The following is a 22,459-nucleotide window of genomic DNA, read 5'->3' on the forward strand; positions in this document are numbered from 1 at the left end:
ACACTGCTGTGACTAATCTAAGTCTACACACTTCCCTAAACTCTATTTTGATTTTCCACTTTTCCTTCCTCATTGTCCACTCTGTCCAACTTATAATATATATCTTTCAAAGCCTTTGTTCATTGTACCACCTTTCTCTTCACAAGCTCCTGTTGCCGGTCCTCAGTCTCATTCCGTCTCTCTGTTTCTTTGTCACTGCAGGATTACCGGGAGGATGGCATGGACCTGGGGAGTGATGCATCCAGTCGCTCCAGCTCAGAGTCCAACTCCAACAAGGTCACACCTTGCTCCCCTTCTCTTGACCTGGCTACTTTAGAGGACTACAAATCCTCCCCCTCTCTGGACCTGGTCACCCTAGAGGACTACGAGGAGGACGAGGACTACCAAGAGTACAAGAAGAAGGTGATAGAAGAGTGGGAGAGTGAGTACGGAGAGGACTACACCTCTCCACAGCCTCCCGGTCCGGAGGAAGGCGGAGGAGGCGTTGTGGGAGTAGACGGCCTCGCCAAAGGCTGCAGGAAGACAGTAAACAGCCGCAGCCTGGCCGAAGAATTCCAGGATGTGAAGACCGTCCCGCCCCACCCGTCCCCCGGCGGACACACTGCCACCTCAGTCGCGGCCGTCCCCGAGGAACTGAAACAGAACGGCAATCTGATTTTGCCCAGGAGCAACCAGCTCCACTCCCCCGGTACACCACAGGGGGGGGCAGGGACTCCCAAGCTCAGCCGTCGCAGCTCCAGCCAAGGCAGAGGGAGCCGTAGCGGCGGCGGGGGTGGCGGCGGCGAAGGCAGCGGAGGAGGAGGCAGTGGAGGGACCGGGGTTCGGATGGGAGGATACAAAGAGGACGAGGGTGTAGAGGAAGAACCTCTGCCAACCATGGACTGGGCAGCGCTGGAGAGGCACCTGGCCGGGCTGCAGTGCAGAGAGCAGGAGAACCAGAACCTCAACCACAACCAGAACCACATCATGGGCAAGACCAACTACACCTCAGTGAGTGTGCAAAGGATGTCACATGTTATTTCTACAATCTTTTCTGTGGGTGTTTTTTTCAGATTCACCATGCACTGGTGTGCTGCTGTAATCCAGCCGTTATCCATGTCAGATGGGCCCTGAAACATGAGGTTAGGTTAGCTACAGTAAAGAAAGAGGGATTAGTCGGCTAATGTAGCGCTAAGCTATGTGGCCCAGCTATTAACCTGACCATCATGTCTGGGATCCACAGCTGGAGGGAAATGGACGCTGCAGGGGCAGCAAGGAAACTGAGTTTTCAGTTTCCTGTCGCCATGTCGCTGCAGATTCAAACACACAATAACAAGTGCAGTGGCTCAGAGAGACTTTTAGGATCCAGCAGTTGATGCAAATTGACAAATACACTTTGTATCCCTCTGAAATGCAGAAATGTCACATTGTATAACACATTGTTATAAATAGGAGTCATGTCAGCACGTTATTATTAGAACTTTAACTGCAAAGATTTGTTGCTGACAATAGAGACTTAATCTCTGTGAAACCTAATTTTTCTTTAAAAAAAAAAATCTATATGATCTTTGCCATGTGGCATTTCTACCAGAAGAGGTCAGTGTTGCATTGACTTTCCCTCAGTGAGCTGCTGCAGGCCTTTTAATTGCTAACACCAGCAGCAGCACCACTGCCACAGGCTGTTAGATTCACTTGCGATCCCGTGACCTGCCATGGTTTATAGTCAGTCTGCGGGTCCTGATGGGTGTAGCTTTTTAAATGTTTGGGAGAGGCAGGAGAACATCGATGACAGCAGCCTCAGACAGTTCCACTGCAGACATGTGTCAGCGGTCGAAACTAGCGGAGGGCAAATGTGTTTTGAGAGAGTGAGAGGGCGACTCTTTTAGTATGTGAGAACCAAGACCTTTTCCTCAGTGCACACAGACAATGGCTGCAGCCAGTGCCATTGTGCGTGTGTTGTGAGTCTTTGTTTGTCTGTCCTGGAGCCCCCCTCTGTCTCCCTGAGGCATGCCAGGAATGCAGCAGAAGAAGTGGGGGGGATGAGAGGTAGGAAAGCAGGAGGAAAAGGACAGGAAGATGGTATCTTTCTAGGCCACGTGGCTCATGTGTTTGTGTCAATGTTCATTACCTGCTGTCCATCTTCAATGGGAAGGTCACCTCCCGGTTTGCTTCAGTCTGGGGGGATAGTCTGCTCTGCGTCTCCCTCTCTCTCTCCCCAGGCAGTGGGATATGATATAATTGACCTGGGTGGAAGAAAATCTCATGAAAGAGATCCTCTGTCTCCACATGCAGCCCCTAGCTTCTGCAATGCACACACACACACACACACAAGCACACAAATTCACACACATGTTCACCGTCATGGATGGATACATTCTTGGTCTCTGCTGGTGTCTCACATGTGTGTTCACGAAGGTGGACTAAGCCTGGTGTGGTAGACAGAGATAGTCCAGTCTAGATGGCGATAGAGCCGGGGGCGTCCAGCTGCCTCTCCCATTACCAGCAAAAAAAAACAACCCTCAGAAAAAATGGACCTGTGAGTTCGATGGCCCTGCGTCGATAAGGAAGTGGAATTAGCCTTGTAATCCCACCTGAGCAGAGAGCAGGAGAGATACACCAGAAAAGACTTCATTATCTTGGACAATCCCACTCTTAAAATCATGGAGGTGCTATTGCTACTTCTGTGTGAATCATATCAGTACAATCAGTTGCTGAACGTATGATATGTTTTTTTTAGCTTTTTGGCTTGTTCAGTCCTGTCTCTGGCCCTCTGCGCATTGTTAAAAGAGGACAATGGCCGCATTGACCTTCTGCGAACCTGCTAACAAGAGCATAAAAGCAGTCAAGTGGCAATTCGGGACGTTCCCACAAGACATTCTGGGTCGCTCTCCATGTCAGGGGGCATCTGGATTTCTTAATTCTCAAATTTGCAGGACTTAGCAGACGCCCCGGAGGGAAGGGGAGGGCTGGTGCTTTTAAAATGTTGTTAAATATTTAGACATCCACTCTGGCGGGACCCACCAGCGAGACGGTGCGTGTGTTCATGTATAGAGAGGGTCTGTCTGTCTGGGATGTTGCCCGGGTCCAGTGGGACGGAGATATTCATGCTTCAGTAGAGCTTCAAAAGCATCTGGTGCTTTCAGAAAGATGGGACACAGAGAAGCTGAAAGTTAATAATGTGTAGCGGTCGCTGAGTGCCTGGAGACTGATTTTGCCTCGTCTGCTACTCTTTTGAGTAAGAAATGTAAAAAGAAAAAGGTTTGGAGCAGTCAAATCAATGGTTTACTAGACAGACAGGATCCACACTGTCTGGCAGAGGTTAGGGTTAAATTACAGTACAGGGGAGTCTTTGAAAAGTACGGAAGCCGAGAACGGCCACGTCCATAATATTTTTTTTATTATCGTTTTCTCGTGATAACGACTTATTATTTCGTTATCTCGAGATAACAAAGTCCGTTTTCTCGTGATAACGAATTAATTTATTTCGTTATCTCGAGATAACAAAGACCGTTTTCTCGTGATAACGAAATAATCATAGAATGTGTCGTTGGCATGGTTGCCTAGCAACATGTTTCCCCGGTGCAATCGCTTCTATTTACGGGGTTAATATAATCAAATACGGTTTATATAATACATCCATGGTAGCAGCTGGTTAGCCGCTGTATGTTCGTAGCAGGTGGCTACTAAAGCGAGTCTGTTGGAAACACTACACATCTACAGATATAACGTGACAGAAGAGATGTTTTTCGTGGGATAATTGCCCAAAACCATGTGTAGAACTCAAATCAGTGAGCTGATTAATGTGATCACATCATCCTGATTTCAGCCTTCAAGAGCTGCCACTAACGTTAGTCTGCTCTGAGGAGCTGTCAACAATGAAGTACCGGTAAGTTACACTTAACGTTAGTTTGTTTACTGAGCTGGGTTTATTTAAGGGGCTACAGGTTAGCATAAACACATGAGTAGACTACGTTATGGCAGCTTCAGCTAAGGTAATGTTAGCTAGTTGCTGCTCTTTGCTGGACTTTGTTATCTCGAGATAACGAAATAATAAGTCGTTATCACGAGAAAACGGTAATAAAAAAAATTTATACGGACCTGGCCGTTCTCGGCTTCCGTAGAAAAGGCTTTTTTTGCCGACATAATGATCCTAAAGCAGGGTATGGATTTTTCTTAGCTGTGGGCCAAATTGGAGATTTAATTAAATCTTTCTAGACCGCACTGCACAAGCTTAATTTTTCTTACCTTTATGTCATTTCATCCCCAGCTTGAGCAAGTAGTCATGTTATTGCAGGTGTGTTTGGTCAGGGTGTGGTTTCAGACTGCTGTAATCTCAGCGTCTGCCTGCAGGCTGTGACTGTGGCTGTGGCGGTGGGTGTGAGTTCAGGAGGATTCATGAGGATGAGGGTCGTGCTGACCTGTTCGTAATTTGTTTCTAATGAACTCTGGAGGCGCGTGGCAGGGACGGGCCCACAGGGACTTCAAGTACACCGAGGGTAACACTACCCCTAACCCTCCATTTATAGCCGCACACCCTTGGAAGATAAACAATAATATTATTCTTCCGAGCCAGTCCCGAGGTGAAAAAGGCACAGATGGGGGTCAGGCTACACATATGGCTGGCTGTATACTCAAACCTTTACCTGTGTGCTAGAGCACGTAGTGGAGCAGTCCTAAATCTATGCCTACAGGGTGCTACTTTTTCAATCTCAGAGTGCAGCAGCACTCACACAGACTCACTCACAGCATAAAAAAACACCCAGCGGGCACATTTTGGTAACAAAACCAGGATTTGTGTTGGGACCTGCACCGTCATTCCTGCTTTGGAAGTGCAGAGAAGAGTTTTCTCTCTCTGGCTCACACACACACACACACACAGCTACTATTTGTTCTAGGTCTACTGAACATATCATAACCATACCAGAGCATTTACCACACATGAGTGCATAGTTTCATATCAAGTGCTGAGCAAAGCCAGCGCCTCGCATACAGTGATAGTGTTCAGATGTAGGCTCACACTCTGACTCACCAATGCTTTGTGACATGTCTGGATTCCATATGTGGCGCAGTCCAAAGATTAAACTCACTGCTCCTAAACAACCCGCCAACACTTCACTGGCCTCTTTATACATCTGAAAAACACAACATGTGTGAATGTCACTCACAGCAGAGATGGACTCTACATCAGAACTGTCCTCTCAAATATTGTCTCAATACAGTCATAACCTACAACACTCAACTGAGTTGCATTCTGGGAGGTGTAGGATCTATATTTAAATTAATTTAAATAATTGTGTCCACTTTTTTCACTTACCTCTTGTGTATCCAATCATTTTTGTGTAAATGCAGTACATAATTGCTAGAAATGTCCATTTAGAGATAACATATCCTACAAATTCATTATCCTTTGAGAAGTTGGACTAGCTCTAAAACTGTTATCTCTGCACTGCTCAGGCAAATGTGACAGTTCACCTTTCTCTGTTTGCAGCAGTCAGGGGAAGAACATGTCGATGAACATCTACTTAATAGGAAGGTGCTGCTCAAGCACACCATATAAACAGTAAAAAGGCCAAGAGCCAAAACAAATTGTACCAAGTGTGGAGTGCTCTGCCCCAGAAAAGCACTCAAGGGCTGTGGAAAATAAATGATGAGAAAGAAGAACAGAGAGGTTAGAGAGAAGAGCAGAGGCAGAGAGCAGTTTTCACTCTGTGCTCTGTGATTATGTAGAGGTTCAGTAGTTGAACTGTGCTCGCCACCCTCCACTAACAACCTAACTACTACCTTCACAGTACTCAGACTGTGCCACGTAGAGGGAGAGAGACGGCGAGGGAAGGGGAAAAAGGAAGAAATTGCAGGGTTTGAGTGTGGTTATAGTGAATATAAATAGGCACAAACAATGAATGTCAAGCAGTTACACTGGAATCAGGTCCTGAATGGGGGGGAACAAAGCAGGCAGGCCTGAAGACAAAGATAGCTGGGATCAAAAAAAAAAAAAAAAAAAAAAAGCACCTGGAGGAGGAGGGAGGTTAGATGAGGAATGTGGGGTCAGAGTGTGTTTTGAATGAAAAGGGTGGGAAGCTGCAGGAGATGATAATCAATGTATATATGGGAGGGAAGTGGGAGGAGCCTTTAGAGATGGGGAGGAGGAGGGGGGAGGGGGGGGCAGGGCTTAAACCAGGTGTGGAGGGCGCATGCTGAGGCTCTGGTGTCTGGTTCAGCCCCTTCAGGCTTTACCGCAGCTGCTTGTGTGTGACTGTGTGCATGTATGTGCCGGTACCAGCTGAAACACGCCCGGCCCTCTGCACACCAACATTCACACACACTCATACACACACACTCACACACACTCTTCACACAAACTGACTACACAGGCTCTGCCACAGAATCAAGCAGATTTCTGCCTCCTGTTAGTCCACACACACACATGCGCACATTCACCTCACTAAATCAGAGGATATCTTTTTCTCCTCATGGTATCCTGACAGTCTGCCAGTGTTGGTAGATTTTCTTCAGTTTTTTTTTCCTTTTCTTTTCTTTTTCTTTTTCTTTTTTTTCTTTTTTTTTACCTGTGGAGTACTTTTCATCTCAGCTTAACCTTGGATTCCTCACAGCAAGTCGGGCACTTAACTCAGGTAAAACAAAACTAAGACCTGAATATGAATGTGAAGTGTGTGCTTTGTGTCCAGTTTGTCCGACTCTTTTGAACATCACATGCACATGTGTTGTGGCTGTAGTCAAACCAAGACAAAGCTTCAGACAGTTCCGGTTCAAAGTAGATAAATTGTTTGGCAAAACGACTGAGGATGTAATTTTAGCCCAGGGCACTGCATTCCTCTGCTGTGACATGTGGTCTTTTGAGTTTGTATGCCACAGAAAAAAGTGAAATATGTTGAGAACAGGAGATAAAGTAGAGCCAGCTGTACATCTGTCCATGCATCTCGGTTTCCTCACGACTGCGTTCTGTGTGACCCTGGTTCACACACACAGGCAGGACTGTGACCATATGTGGGTTGCTGCTTGGTAGCGCTCTGTTTTCTTCCTCTCTGGCACAGAAAATAATCAAATATGCAGTGCATTTGCTTTGTGTTTTAAATAAGGAAAACGTTGTTGCTGTACACCTGTTTTGAATGTTCCTCTTACCTTGAGGAGCGGAGAGAGTTTGTCCGGCACATCAAACAAAAGTTCAAGCAGTGACAACAAAGGCCAAAAGATTAAAAACTTTGGGATACCTCACGTCACCTCAAGCTTCTGTTGAAATGTGATCTCTGAACATTGTATACACCTGCATGGGGAAAACAGGGAGATCGTCAAATCCCCCCCCCCCCAAAAAAAATGCATAAGGCAAATCAGAAGCTGTGTTTAAAAGGTCCTGTTTCCTACACTTGAAATATAAATTGCTAATAATCTAAGAAGGCACATCTGAGACGGTAATGCTTGGTCTGCGATTGTCAGTCTTCCTTATGAAGGAAGAACAAACTACCATAAATGGATAAAGTCAGAGATTTAGAGGGCTCAATAGCCAGTCAGTAAGCTCAGTCAGTAAGCTCCCTCTCTGTTGGCAATTCAAAATGCTCATTGGGCCAAATGTAGCAGGCAGCTGACTGTCAGGTTGGTGTGTCAGGAGTGGACCAAAGATATATAATAGTGTTTCTTGTTTTGTTTTTTTATCACTGTGGAGCCTTGTGTTGACCCCTGAGCAGCTCAGCAAGGTGATCTGCTATATTACGTTATCATGAGCAGGTACCATTCACCTGGATGCACATCAAATCAAAGCTTTTGCTGCTTAGATGGACCTGCGGGCTTGTAGGTAATATCAAAATGTCTAAGACATTCTTCAGGTCATTAAGTCCATGACAGCTGAACGGGAGTGGTACAGTCTGAATTGCTCTTATCTGGTGTCAAAGTACAGTTTAATCAGCTGCTCGATAACCTCCTCTCGACTGGACTGGTAACCAAACACAACAGTACACAAACCTGTGTGAACTGAGACATAATAATGAGACAATAGGTGGAGATGAACTGACAATGACAGACCAGCTTAAAGGTAGTTGGTAACTGCAGGATTTCAGCCACATCAATGCGTTTGATGATCCAGAGTGATGTCACCCAGCCAGACTGAGGTGCAGCTGTGACCGGAGATCAAATGATAATGTCTCAAGTGGAAACACACAGCCTCCAGCTACACATGCCTCAGCTTTTTATCGATTGACCATCCCGATAATCAGAAACTCACACAAGCACACCCTTCCTCTGATTCATTGGACCATGATTCACCAGGGTCTGAGTAAGGCACATAAGTCAGCTTAGAGGCTCACACTCATTCCACTGCACTGTTGCCAATTTCCACCTTCTCCTCCTCCTCCCTTTCTTTTCTTGCCTCCTTATTCTGTCTCTTCCAGACATCCCCTATCCTTCACTACCATTCCCGCTCTTGTTCCCTGATAATTGTCCGCTTCCTCAAGCTGTCAGGAAGCATTATAGCCTAATGTTCTCACACAGCCAAAATACAGCAGGAGACCATTTTCCCCCCTTCGCCTGGCTCCACTTCTCCACCCTATGAAAACTATCAAAGAGGGAGCGCGGGGCTGTGAGTGGCAGAGCGTGCTGTGGAGGAAATGGGGATTTATGTAGCAGCGAGGAGACAGCCTCTAATGTTATAGCTCCGTGTCAGTCCTCATACTGCACAGTCACTACAGAGACACAGCCAAATACACACACACAGGCCAGCTTTATAAGTTACAGGGCTGAAGGAGGTTTAAAAAAAAAAAACAAGATTTATTGCAACAAGAAGAAGAGAGAGAGATGGAAATTGAAAATGAGACAGAGAGAGGGTCAGGTTCGGTTTTCTAAGCAGTGAAGGAATTAAACTCATATCCATCACCTCTCCTGTGTCCCGCAGCAGAAATAAAGGGTTGAGTCACACACACAGACAGTGGCCGGTGTGTGTGTGTGTGTGTGTGTATGCTTGTCTGGACATGTGTGTTCATTTGGGTGGAGTTGAAACATCAAACACTGTTCTTCAGTGCGCCTAATTACAGAGCGTGTGTGTGTGTGTGTGTCTGTGTGTGTGCATGTGTGTGTATAAAAGTGAACTGAACTCGGTCTGTTTATTCCAGGCTAAAAATACATGGCATGTTTAACATACAGCGACACACCCACACAGACCCCAACACACCAAGGGTGTTTTGTCTCTGTGTTTCAGACTCTGTTAGTCTGTTTGTGTGTGTGTGTGTGTGTGTGTGTGTGTGTGTGTGTGTGTGTGTGTGTGTGTGTGTGTGTGTGTGTGTGTGTGTGTGTGTGTGTGTGTGTGTGTGTGTGTGTGAGAGAGAGAGACTTTGTGCCAGATCATGCAGAGAGCTTCATCTGTTGCAGTCGAGGACAGGACATAAAACAAGTTTATCTCTTTGCCTATACCCACAACACAAGAACACAACCATTTCATTAGTCAGTGTAGCACTCAGCAGGACAGCAACTAATGTTTACTTTTTGATCACTTTATCAATAAAATGTCAAATAATAGAGAGAGAATGCCAGTTTTAATTCCCTTAGATCTGAGATGACGTCTTCATATCACTTGTTTAGTCCAACCAACAGCCCCGAAATACTCAGTGTGTGATGACATAAGAGGAACAAAGGCAGTCATCATCTCATCACAGAGCCTGGGGCCGGGAAATGTTCGTCGTTTATTCTTATAACAAGAATTTGGTTACTAAATCATCTATGGCTCTTGATTAATCAAATCATTTTGTTCCATAAAATATGAGAAATAATAGATATTCTTTTTTTTCTCACAATCACAGTATTGTTTTATCCAACCAGCTCTTCACAGTCCAGTCGATGTTCAGTCTTTAGTGAAAAGCAGTGAATCCTCCCGTCTGAGAGGCTGAGATTGATTTTCTGTCGTTCTAATTAGTGATTTATGGATTTATAGTCATCAACTAGTTCTTTCAGCTCAAAGGTTAGTTCTTTCCACATTTCCATGATTTCATTTTTGCTTTCCACACTTCCGTAGTCAAGACAACAAGAAATATATTAAAAATCGTGTGTGAGAGCTGCTTATTATTCAGTGTGAGTCACAACTCTTGTTTCATAATGTACTGTGCTACTGCTCAAGCGTTACTGTGGTCAATTTGTCATTTACTCATTTGGTACACAAATTTGTTGTGACGCATCTAAAACTGTGAAACAAATATTAACACAGACTGGTGGTCACAGCACGCTCAGTCTCTCCACCACCGACTCTAGTCCTCATTAGAACAACCTCTGGCGGCGGATCACAAGCGCAAACACACACACACATACACACACATGCACTCCCCAGCCTTCCACATCAGTTCCTCCCTGTCAGAGCGAGCTCATTACCGCCAGAATCTGGCCCTCACACTGAGCCAACCTGCTTTGCTATGCAGTGTTTTTACACTGGCACAAAATGTCAGCTCGCTAAAAGCATCTGTGCTCCCCGTCTTCCTGCTGAGACAGAGAGGGAGGCAGGTTGAAGAGAAAGAGATGGAATGAGGGGGGAAGATGGAGAAAAGTGGTGAAAAGAAAGCAAGTGTAGTTACACTGAGAGGCCAGAGGGAGAGGAAGGAGGGGAAGGAGGGGTAGATGGCACACAGGCTGAAAGGAGAGGGGGGCAAGCTGTTTTGTCGGCGAAAGGGAGGAGGCGTCACAGCATGACTGGATTTTCCATGAGCTTTGCAGAGTGTTATGCAGCATTATTTACCACCTACAGCATCATGTCCCCCTCCCTCTGTAACCTAGAGGGAACAAGGACGTTATTCACTCACCGATACCAGTGACTTAACGGTTAGGGATTCACTATTTTAGTTTGCATCTATAAATATGCCCACATAGCAGAGCTAAATACACAGAGCCCCACATGAGTGTTGTTTTGATGTGCAGGATGAGAGGAGCCGCTCTAGTGCGCAGTGTTCACCATAGCACATACTCACAGCATGAGTGACTGAGAAACAGCACTTCTCCTACTCTGTGCATGAATAATTTACTTACTACAGTTGGAATTTGGTATTAAAATCTGCATACAGCTGCAATTTAGCAGCCACTGAAGCCACAATTTGCAGAAATTCACTTGTCTTCCAGTTAGTAGATTTACTGCACCCAGCTCAGAGGAACAACTCATGTGGGAGGTCGAACTGCAGCTTGCCTGCCCGTTTGTCTGTCTACAGTTAATAATCTTTGCTCTGAGTCTTCACTGTGCTGATTAAGGTCTCTTACATAATCACAGTTATTGCAGTTTGTTTGCTGTGTCTGTTGTTCAAGCTGATTTTTTTGCTGCTAATACACATATTATTTAAGAATCAGTGGTTACACACTCTACAGTCTGGGTTGTGTTGGATGTTGTTGTTTTTTTTTCCAATTGTGGATGAACAGGTGCTGTTTCTGTCTCCACCTGTACTCTGACTCGGATTGCAACCTTGACAACCATGCGAAGGTCAGCGGGGGGTGTCTTCAGAGTGACTGCTGCCATGGTGATAGAGGAGAGAAAGGAGGTCGCTGTGGTGTCTTGTATCAAAGCGTAGTTCACAGATGTTGGACATCAAAGTTATTCTTTGCTCCTCTGTGTGTGTGCGTGTGTGTGTGTGCGTATGTGCATCAGAGAGTGAAATCAGTATGATGCATTTGTATTCAAACAGCAGAAGCATCGAGCTTCAGTGACCCTGAGGCTGTAAAGACTTTAATAGTGGAGCTAATACATCAGATCATTGACTCACTAACACTGGGTGTTGGCTCCCATTTAGATATTCTTCTCTCAGGAAGCTTACGAAAGCAGAGGAAAGAAAGACAGTGTGGCTGTAGTTAGAATGAAAACAGATTGTTTTATCTGTTAGGAAAAGTTACAAGGGGGGGGGGGTTCAGTGTGTGCGGGGTGTTGCATTTCAGATACTGTTGGGCAATCAAACAACCACATCATCAAAGAAACACACAAAGAGAAACTCAATCTGAGCATATCCCTGGTATCACTTAAGTATCCATCATGTGATTGAGCGACTATAATTCACCACTTATTAAACTTGCCCTGAAATTTTACATTTTCCTTGAGCGGATGTTGATCACTAGATGGCAGAAATTACTCACCACCACAATAACATAGCAACACTAACCGGAGATGAATCAGTTAGTCCGTATTAGCAGACACATATGTCTAAAAGAAACAAACATAGACAGCAAAATATGTTGGACTCCCCAGCAACTTTATAATCTGAAATTTCTCATGTCTTTCCATAAACTCAGCATGAGCTTCGGAATCCCAGCCGGTAGCTTTCACTGAAAGAAAAAACAAGTTTATCACAGGTCAATGTCACACACAGATAATTATATCCAAGGTTAGTGTGACAGGATGGGCGGTGTTCCAGGCTGCACCAGCTTGGCACCACGCACAAGGCCAACTCACAGCCAGTGATGTGCAGGCCCGAGCAGAGAGAGATCAGAGCTGAGAGTTCATCGATCCACTTCCAGCTCATTAAACCCAGGAGTGGTCTTATCGGGAAAAGCAGCGTCACCCAAAAGAGATCAATACAGGATAGAGAGATCTGACCTGGGAGGAGGGATGCAATCCCAGGTGGTGTGTGGAGCTGCTTTGCCAAAAAATGAAAGCTGAAACAGATGTATGAGTTAAATGGATGTCACATTCTCCACATTCTTGTATAAAGCTGTTCCACTGCTTTAATAGGCGTGTTGATTGAGGAGCAAAATAAAAACACAGTAATTGAAGCACCAGATAGAATACAAAAAACTAAAAAACACTGATTTGTGAAATGATTAATGAATGTCAAATGTTGTGAGTCTCTAATTTCTCGTGCGTGATGTTAGTTTTATGTTGTTCAAAATCTGAACTCTTCATTTGACAAAACAAATATCATGGAAGCCATTTTTAACCATGTTTCACTATTTTCTAAGATAAATTAATAAATGGTTAAAATAATCAGTGGTGATAATAATAATCAGTTTCAGCCTCAGGAAAGGTAAAAAAAAAAAAAATGATGCAGACAGGACTCAAAGATCAAAAACAATGGACAAACCAGAAAACAAGAGATTTAGCACAGTAATGAGTAGACGTCAGGATGGAGAGATGGAAAAGGGAGCGATTAACTCAGCAGGTTGGCCTGCATTTGGATTATAGACCAGCCATCTGCCACTATGGGATTATAATCCGACAAAGAGACCGAGAAAATGAGGAGAAACTGTGCATGGGGTGCAGTGTCTATGCAGGCAGTGTGTTTTTTTTTTGTTTTTTTTTTGCCCAGCGAGGCGGCTATGTTACCAACTCCCACAGTGTGAGTGAATGATGCTTTTGATGCCCGGCCATGATTTAGTTTGTGTTTCACAGCATTGCAGCATCCTGCCTCCGATGACTATTCATGCAGCACAGATAGGGATTAAGATAAAGATTAAAGTATGAAAGTCATTCCTCTGCCCTTCTCCCTCTCCTCCTCTCTGCCTCCCTGTCTGGCATGACTCCAGATAAAAGAGTGGAATGACATCCCGACCCCGACCCACACCCCCCCCCCCCCCCCCCTCCCTTTTTTCCACCGTCCCCCTCTTCCCACTGGCCGACTCCACATACATTCAGCCCCGCAGCTCCTCCCCCTTTTCAGTCTGAAAGAGACAGAGAAAGGCGACCGGGAGCATAGTCACTGCTTTCCACCGCTCCCCTCCCTCTCCCTGTTTCTCCCTCTCTGTTTCGCTCCCTCGTTCTCACACCCCTCCTCCAGTCTATCACTCCCCTCCCTCTTTTCAGCTTTGGGGAAGCGCCGATCAAACCCTGCCCTTCTCTCCTGACAAACAGACAGAGCAGAGAACAAGCAGAAAAGAGAGATAGAAAACACACTGGAGAGGCAAGCAGCAGAATTGATTTTTAGTTTGGATCCAGGACTCGGCGGGATCCCTCCTCTCCTTTTTCTTCTTTTTTCTCCTCTCCTCTCCTCTCCTCTCTTCTCCTCACTTCTTCCTCTCTGCTCTCCTCTGCTCCCCACTGGAATACCACTGCAGGGCTGGGAATCTGGTCCCAGTCTCGCTCCTGCTCCCCCAGCTCAGCCAGCTCTGTTCTAGGATGCTGTGAAGGATGGTGCACCAGGAAAACTGTTCCTACCAGGTAGTTGCAGTGCTGATCATGTGAACATGTTTTACTTCTTCACTTTATCATTAATAGTTGAATTTCAAGTTGAAAGTGAGGCGTTGTTGTGTCACTGCAGAGCTGTGTAGGATTATCGTTCCGTCTCTACTGGTAATGTGATTGTGCTGTGAATCTGATGGCTGGCTGGTTGCTAAGAGAGCACTTGACTCAAGGGAATAATGTCCTACAGTACCTCCTCCGCCTCCTCATCCAGCCTCATCAATCCATGTCAAGGAGGCATGAGGTGTGCTGTGCAATGCATGCAACTGCACATTTATAAGTGTCACGACTGAACTTTTGTGTGTGCACAGATGCAAGCAGCGAGTTGCATGTGTTGGATGCAAAGTGTTCGTCGTATGGTGCAGAAAACACAGTGATGGAGAGAATTTAAATGTGAATGGCTGCTCAGAGGGTTGTGTACATTTGTGTTTATGTGTGTGACTGTGTATGTGACTGTGTGTGTGTGTATGTGTGTGTGTGATCCCTGTGGGACATGTGACAGCAGTGTCCCACTTTTATCTAACAAGGAATTGGGAGGAATGAAGCAATCATGATTAAAGGAAAAGCAAGCACATCGCAGCTGTACATCGGCTTTTCTATAACCAGCTCTGAGAGTGAAAGAAAGTCTGCAATGCAGTGGAGATGGAGAGTGGGAAAAATCGGGGAGGGAGATGAAAGGCAAAGGAGCTGAGTAAAATATGCCGGGGGAGGCACTGAGGGAGAAAGATGGAGCTTCTTTGATGGGAGTGGGGGGGGCAAGTGTAAGTAGTGCATGAGAAGCTGGAGAGGAAGTGATGGAAGGAAACATAAGAGTTTGGGGAGATGGAAAGGCCTTGTGGGTGTACTTCACATGTTTTATCAGTGTGCAGCATGAAACTTGGGAGTCCACGTTCTGTCCTCCCAAAATCATATTCTCTTTTCAGCAGAGAGGCATATTTTGTATGTGCATCACAGAATATGACTGATCTAGTGTGTGCTGCTGTTTTCTTCAGCTGGTTTATTATGAAGACTGATTTCTAGTCAGTTCTGTGCACAGACTTGTGATTATTCAGTTTAGGTTTTTGGAATTAATGAACCAGTGGATGTCCCTCAGTTCAGCTCTGATATTGTGTTTTTTAGCATTTGAAAAACCCCAGAAAGACTGAGATCATCTAGATAAACATTTGTATAAACCTCAGCGCATCTTCTGCGTGCTTGTATTTGCTTGTCAGGAGGGCGGTGGTGAGTTTGTGTGAGTGAGGGAGCGGTTGTGTAATGGGATAAGGATTTCCTAGCATGTTTCATGGGAGATAAAAGAGAGATGGGGCGACACAGAAAATGGCAGGAATGAAGGAAAGTGAAGCAGATAAGGCAGAGGAGCAGAGGAAGGGCCAGCGGAGACTGTGGATGAAAGGCAGAGATGAAACAGTAACAGAAGAAGTGTTGACAACACGAGCCGAGCAAAGCGAAGGGAGAGATGAGTAGAAAGAGCAACGAGAAAGAGAAAGGTGTTCACCTCTCTGAAGCAGCTGAGATGATAAGTGAAGGAAAAAATAATTGGCCCCAGTTCAATCTAGAGGAAGAAAATTCAGGAGGATGTTGAATAAAACAGTCTATGTTAAAGAAATTGAATTGAAATTGCCGTGTTGAAGTGTTATATGACCTTAATGCAAGGGGCGTGCTGGGGGGAAAAAAAAGAAAGATCGAGCAAATATGAGAAAGAATGAGATCGGTAAGCGGAACAGCGGGTTCAGGCTCTGATAACAGCAACTCTCCAGAGGCCCCTCAATTAGACTGGTAACCTGGCAACCAGCAGGCAGACAGCGCCCCTCACACGCATATAACACACACACACACACACACACACATGCTCACACCGAGGGATGGAAGGAAGCAAAGGGCAATGGGGGGAAGAAGAGAGGAAAAGGAAGGAGTGAGGGGTTAAGTGAGGGAATAAATTGGATAAACAGATAAAGAGGTAAAAGACGGAAGTAGACAGGGTGTTGTCCCTGCGTCTGAACGTGCGTCTCTTGGGAACGTCGGTGTCTTGGGACGATCTCTGTTTTGTTTATCAGCATCATTGTTGTTTTCCTGCTGTAGTTAAGGTGTGGTCCGTTTGCCTGCAGGAGGAGAGAGGAGATGTATGGCAAAGGAAAGGAGGGAAGCGGAAAGCTGTTTGTTCATCCCATAATGTTGGAGGCAGGCTTCCACTTAGTGTCAGGAACCATTAGCCAATTAAGTCGCAGGATGACCCCGGGAGAACCTATGAATCAACGACTTCAACCAACTATTGATTTGGACCACCGTCAATTTCGCAAATAAACCATCGCAAGAATAACCATCATAATCATCTGCTGAAGCTGCCTGCTCCATGTTGGCGCTGCACTTCATTTTATTAAGTGCTTAAGTGAGCTAAAAACACGGTGTTTCTCAGTGTATTTACTAGGGGCTGAGGTCTCAATATGTCATCCCCTTTTCAGATTCGCATGCACATCCATAAATCGTGCAGTGGCGTGCTGTCAGCAGCAGCAGCATCAAGAGGCTGGAGAGGAGGCTGATTTACAGATTTAGATGGAGTCTGTCATCTCGGGCTGTAGGTTCACTCCGTTTGCCAAGGCCTCACAAACTCTGATTGAATGCTGAGTCCTGTGTTTTATGAGATGTTTGTGAGGATTGATGTGTATTTATGTCATGCATATGTATCAGCTCATGCAGTTTTTCCAGACTTGACTGGCGAGGGAGAGGAGGAGAGCTCCAGTGTCAGTGTAACAGAATATGAGGTGTGGCCTGATGAATTATGAATGAGGACGAGCGGTACAGTAGATATCAGTGACGGATCATGTAAGAGTGACAGACCTGATCAATAAGGGTGTTATTAAATAAACCCAGTTTTATGGAATTACTGACACAATGAACTTGTCTGGTTTGCAAAGAAGTAGTCGCAGCCTGAAACGTGACCTGTCTCCTTCCCCCAACGTAGGCTACACACAAACAGATGAATCTGCTTATTGTAGTCTCGTATGAAGCTCTTTTTCCAAAACATTGAACAGATCCAACACAAGAAAGTAGTTATTGTGTTAAAAACCATAATTACATCACATGTTATAGAGGAGATAACCAGTATGGTATAGGTTTTACATCAACATTTTGGCCAGCTGTATTAATCTGATGGCCTTTGTTAGAGCTCAACCAATATGTTTTTTTCAGGGCTGAAACTGATACCGATTATTAGTAATAAAGGAAACTGAAATTTACAACCAATATTCATTTGCAGTAAAAAACAAAAATTACATTTTGGTGTCAAAATTTAGAATAACGCACCTTTTTTCTTTTTTGTACACTGTCAAAATCTGTAATAAAGGGACTTTTACAATTTTATACAATAGCACAAACTCCAACACAGATCTTGGCTCAGTGGAGGCTATGGGCAGGACATTGTTACGCAGCCCGGAGTGGTGAAGAAAATGGCCGATTACAGATTGTTGTAAAAATGCTGAATATCAGCAGATAATCAGTCTATCTCTAGCCAGTTTAAAACAAAACTCAAGTACAGTCTAGAGGTTTCCATGTTAACTGCGGTTAACTTGTTATTGTATGACTTGGGTCCGCTCCATCACACATTTGCTGTGCAGCGAGCAGCGTTTGTGTTAAAGACAAGTGAGTGCTGTGTCCAAAATATTCTACAATTTGTCAAAACTTCAGCTCCCTCAAACACTGGCCTCAGTGCGAGTCGGCAGGCTTCCTGATGGGCCGCCCTGCGCTTCTGTAGCAGCCCAATTTGTTTGGAACACAGAGCATTGCCATGGAGAAATTCTCAGCATGTTGCTATGGTAGCAGCCCCCCCCACCCCACCCTCTTCCTCCTCTTCTTTCCGAAATAGGATCAGATCTGAGTCTCAAACATCTCTTTCATATGTGTCAGTAAACGCAGTCTGGTATCACACTAGCGTACACGTAGGCATTAAGGAGCCGTGAGCCTGTTTGCTGATACAGAGCGCACAAACAAACGGGGAGTGGGGCTGATTAAAAAGAGCGAGTGCATCGCAGCCACGGTGCCACTGGCCTTGGATCTCAGGCTTACAGGAGGTGCCAGGAACCCTCTCTCCCACAGTCGCCCTCTGTTCACTTGGAACAATGAGCTATTCTGTGTGTGTGTGTCCCTCTCTCTCTCACACTCGCTCTCTCAGCTGACCCAACAGCCGAGCCATCATCTACACCAGGGGAATTAACCTATGTTTGTGTGTGCGTGCGTGTGCTTGTGTGTGTGTGTGTGTGTGTGTGTCTCATGCCCTTGAACTGTGATTTGTGTGTTTGTGGGTGTCTGTAGATGTTTTCGTGCGCATACAGTAGGTAACCCAGGTAACCCTTCCCTCCCTCCCGCCTCCCTATCCCATTTGAATCAGCGGTGACTTCACCTTCACTATTATGAAGTCAGCCTCGGTAATGAAGCGGCCGGGGAACCAGGAGAGCTGACTCGGCCCCACCCTGCAGCCCCAAACAGGCGGCTCCCACTCACAACCAGCACAGCTTTTATTGGCCTGTGTGTGTGTGTATACGTGTGTGTGTGTGTGTGTATCTGTGTGTTGTCTATATTGTCCCCAGCAGCAGCAGCAGCAGCAGCGGCCGTCCAGTGTGGGTGGATCCAGGAGACAGCCAGACAATTCTCTGTACTCTACCCATAATCCCTAGGGATCAACACAGAATCAAGCCCACTTCCTACTTTTTTATTTAACTGCTTCGTGGGTGTGGGGGTGGGTTTTTTTTTTTTTTTTTTGCGAATGCACTTTGATGTTATCATGCAAATGCATTATTCCCCAACTGTCTTCATTTCTAGTCCCTTTTTTCTCATGTTATTCTCGTCTTCGCTCTCTCTCTCTCTCTCTCCCTCAGCAGAGAAACAGATGAATGTGACTCATGTTTATCACTCAGTATCACTTGGCATTCTTTCCTTCTCATCACTCTCCTTTCATCTCTGTTGTACCTCTTTGTCCTTGGCTGGGCTGTTTCATTTTTTATCTGATCTTATCCTCTTGCTTTGCGTCAGATCCCTGACTATTTAGCAGGATTCATCCTCTGACTCTGTCTGCAGATGGAGGTTTGATTTTTCAAAGAAAGAAAGAAAAAAAAAACTGAACTTTTAACTTTTAACAAGCTTTGCCTCACCATTAAGTCAGGGTTAATGTTTTGTGTGTTTCAGTGTCATTGGTTCAGTTTAGTCACATTGTACTTCCAGCAACTTCATTCTGACTTTGCAGCAGGTCGTGTGTGTGTGTGTGTATTGACTAAATGTTAGGGGATGACCAGGGATAGATAATCAGGGCTAAATCGGTAGTATTTAAGGAGCAAATGTCTCATGAGAAGCTAAAGCATTTCCACCTACTACCCACCTGGGTTTGAACCTCTCAATACCACTGCCAACATTATATCTGAATTTCCGGATCTGCAAGGCTGCATGATAAATAGGCTAAATAGAATCAAATATAGGAACAGTGGAAACAAATATGGAAAATAAACAAACACATCTGAGTTTCTAGCCTGGCTTATGGGACAGATGCAAAAAGTGGTTAAATTCAGCTCCCAGCCCTGCTAGGAACTGCTCCATAGTCGTATACAGTACAGCCATGTGGTGTTGAAATAATTAGTTTTACTTCTTCTTGAACTTCTTTTACTTATCTAATCTAGGTATTTGCTGCTTTTCTCTATGTATTTGATTCTAAATGGATATATCTTTCAAATGTAGATCATTAGTCAAACAAAACAAGCAACTTGATGATGAAAGATGTTACCAGAAGCCAAATTGTGATATGTGGTATTTTTCCCTATACGTTCTGACATTTCACACACAGTTTAGGTCATTTATTTAAAAAATAATAATCAATAGATCAATCAATCAAGAGAAAAAATGTGTTACTTGGATAACACATATACTAAATCAAGAGAAATAATCACTTGAAGGCTCCAGTGCGTAAAAATACATGTGCCCCTGCAAATGAATAATGAGTTTATTTCCACCTCAACATGATAATGGTTTTCTGATTCCCTGTCATGCCTATCATTTTTCTAAGTAACCAGTTGATGGCGTGTGTGTGTGTGTGTGTGTGTGTGTGTGTGTGTGTGTGTGTGTGTGTGCGTGTGCGTGTGCGTGTGCGTGTGCGTGTGCGTGTGCGTGTGCGTGTGCGTGTGCGTGTGCGTGCGTGCGTGCGTGCGTGCGTGCGTGCGTGCGTGTGTGTGTGAGTGATGTGATGTTGCTCCTGCAGTGTGATTCTGCAGCCATATGTGGATATAATTTTCTGTCTGGGCGGCTATGACAAATATATGAGTCATGGGTCGATAGCGTCTCGCAAAGATGAGATCATTACACACCGTGGAGAGCTCGGATTGAAAATGTAAGTCATTGATACAAGGCTAAAGCATTCGCTGTGTTGGTGTGTGTCTGTGTGTGTGAGTGAGTGAGTGGCTGTGTGTGTTTGTGTGCCAGACTAATGGTCCATTGTGCTCTGTCAGGGTTTATTCAGCTGGCTGCATGGGGCTATGGGCCTGCTGGCTTTGGAGTCCAGACAGGGCACTATTTTTACCTTGTGCAGGAAGGCAGCACACTGGCTCCTCTGTTACATATAAACACAAGATTTTCACGTTCATTTCACCTTCTTAAAATCTACATTTCCAGTCAATCTGTCCTTCACAAACACACACAGAGTTATGAGCTATTCTACAGTAGGTAAGAGTGTTAGGAGGCTTTGAAGGGGGGGGGGGGGAAAGGAGTCCTGCGTGTAACAGAGAGAGAATAAATATAGACAGTGAGTGATAGTGTCCAAGAGTGATGTCTAAACACACACACACACAGTACACTGCCACACAAACACTGTTGTTATCCCACGGCTGAGGTGTATCTTTCCAATCCGGTGGTGAGCAGCTGCTGTCCTCACGTCAGGGTGTTAAAACAGGAAGAAAAAAAAACCACCAGTGTGAGTTTCTCCCTCTCCCTCCTCTCATTCTGCTGCCTGCGGCTGTGAGAGGCCGCCCTGTCCGGAGGGTGGAAGGTAGGGAGGGTCTAAAGGGGCCTTACCTCTGACCATTGTGCTTTCACAGTCCCGTGGGAGAGGTAGGAGAACCTATAGAGGGAAAGTGTAGCCGTCAGAAAGTGAAGGGAAGTGAAAGGGAAACAGTGTCACAACATGTTAGAGAAAGACGAGCCAGGAGAGGAGTAGATTTTTTTTTTGTTTTGTTTTTGTATTTATGGCGGGGGCGAGTTGGCCCGGGAACATGATGTGTACTGACTGGGCTCAACCTCAAGAGTCAGCGTGGACTAACCTACTGAATGGGGAGTAGAACGGAAAAGACAGGAAGACAGAGAGGGAGGGAGGGATGAAGGAGGCTCTAGATAATATGGATGGATGTGGTGGAGCGGATGATGTCATCCGGCAAGCGTCCAGCAGCCTCTGCCTCACTGATGACTACAAAGAGGTAAAGGTCCATCTTGTGTTTGTACGTTCCTTATTCTATGGGTTATACATACATTTTTCATTATCGATTCACTGAAACTGATCCGTGTGGTTGTCCGGCTCTGTCCAGAGACACCTGAAGTCATCTAACAGGCCCCTCCACAGCTCACCAATTATATCTTGTTAGTGTAATCTGTGTGCTGAAGTTGTGGTGGGTGAAGTGCCACTGGCCAGAAGCAACGATCAGCAAATAGACTGTAACTACCAGTCGTCAGGCAGTCACTGCTCCCAGCCAAGAAATAGTTCAGTACATTACCCAGCTAAATACAGCAACATGTCAATTAACACTTTTTTTATTTTTTTACAGAATTAAGATAAGGAATATAGCTTGTTAATATGTGAGTTATAAAAAAAAACAGATAAATATGAGATTTGTATCGACCCTCTCATTTAACTCCCTGCTAGAAAGGGAATAGGCGTATTTCTGCAAATTCCTTAGGTTTGGTGTGCTGTGTGCAGCTATGTGGTACAGCCCACAGACTGGGCTTGACGTTATGCTGGAAATATGGGTATTACAGCGCTTAGATATGTGGGGCAAAGCTGTGACATAATGGTGTGAGTAACCAGGCTTTTATCCTTAAATCTGCTTCATTCACAGGGACAAAAAGCAGATTCCTCCTCCTCTGAATCTTTCACCACAAAACCACATAGTCTGGGCCTTGTAGTAGAGAGAAGCTCAAATGTCACTTGGAGACCTATTGTCCTGTCTAAACCCACTTCATGCTCCCCATCTCCCCCTCCCTCCCTTTGTCATACTACCCTCTTTTCTTTTTTTTCTGCATTATCCCAACATAACCCTCCCCCACTTCTCTTACCACCACACACACACACGGTCACATTCAGCCTTCTACCCCTTGCTGAGCTGT

At 45.2% G+C, this 22,459-nt stretch overlaps 1 protein-coding gene across 6 annotated transcripts in view; it reads left to right on the forward strand.

Annotated features, from left to right (window-relative positions):
• Positions 1-22,459, forward strand: part of schip1 (schwannomin interacting protein 1) — a gene marked incomplete at its 5' end in the record, with an annotated part of 230,137 nt that overhangs the window by 192,129 nt on the left and 15,549 nt on the right. For 3 of the 6 annotated variants that reach the window (XM_083985102.1, XM_083985104.1, XM_083985103.1), the window contains one exon: positions 202-990. In XM_083985102.1, the coding sequence (XP_083841228.1) occupies positions 202-990 (789 nt within the window). Of the gene's footprint in view, positions 1-201; positions 991-13,674; positions 14,093-14,192; positions 14,358-21,146; positions 21,556-22,459 lie in introns of those variants that run through there. The other 3 variants (XM_083985105.1, XM_083985107.1, XM_083985106.1) reach the window with 3 other exon arrangements.

The sequence above is a fragment of the Trachurus trachurus genome, assembly GCF_905171665.1.
Source record: "Trachurus trachurus genome assembly, chromosome: 13".
In the NCBI taxonomy this organism is placed as follows: Eukaryota; Metazoa; Chordata; class Actinopteri; order Carangiformes; family Carangidae; genus Trachurus; species Trachurus trachurus.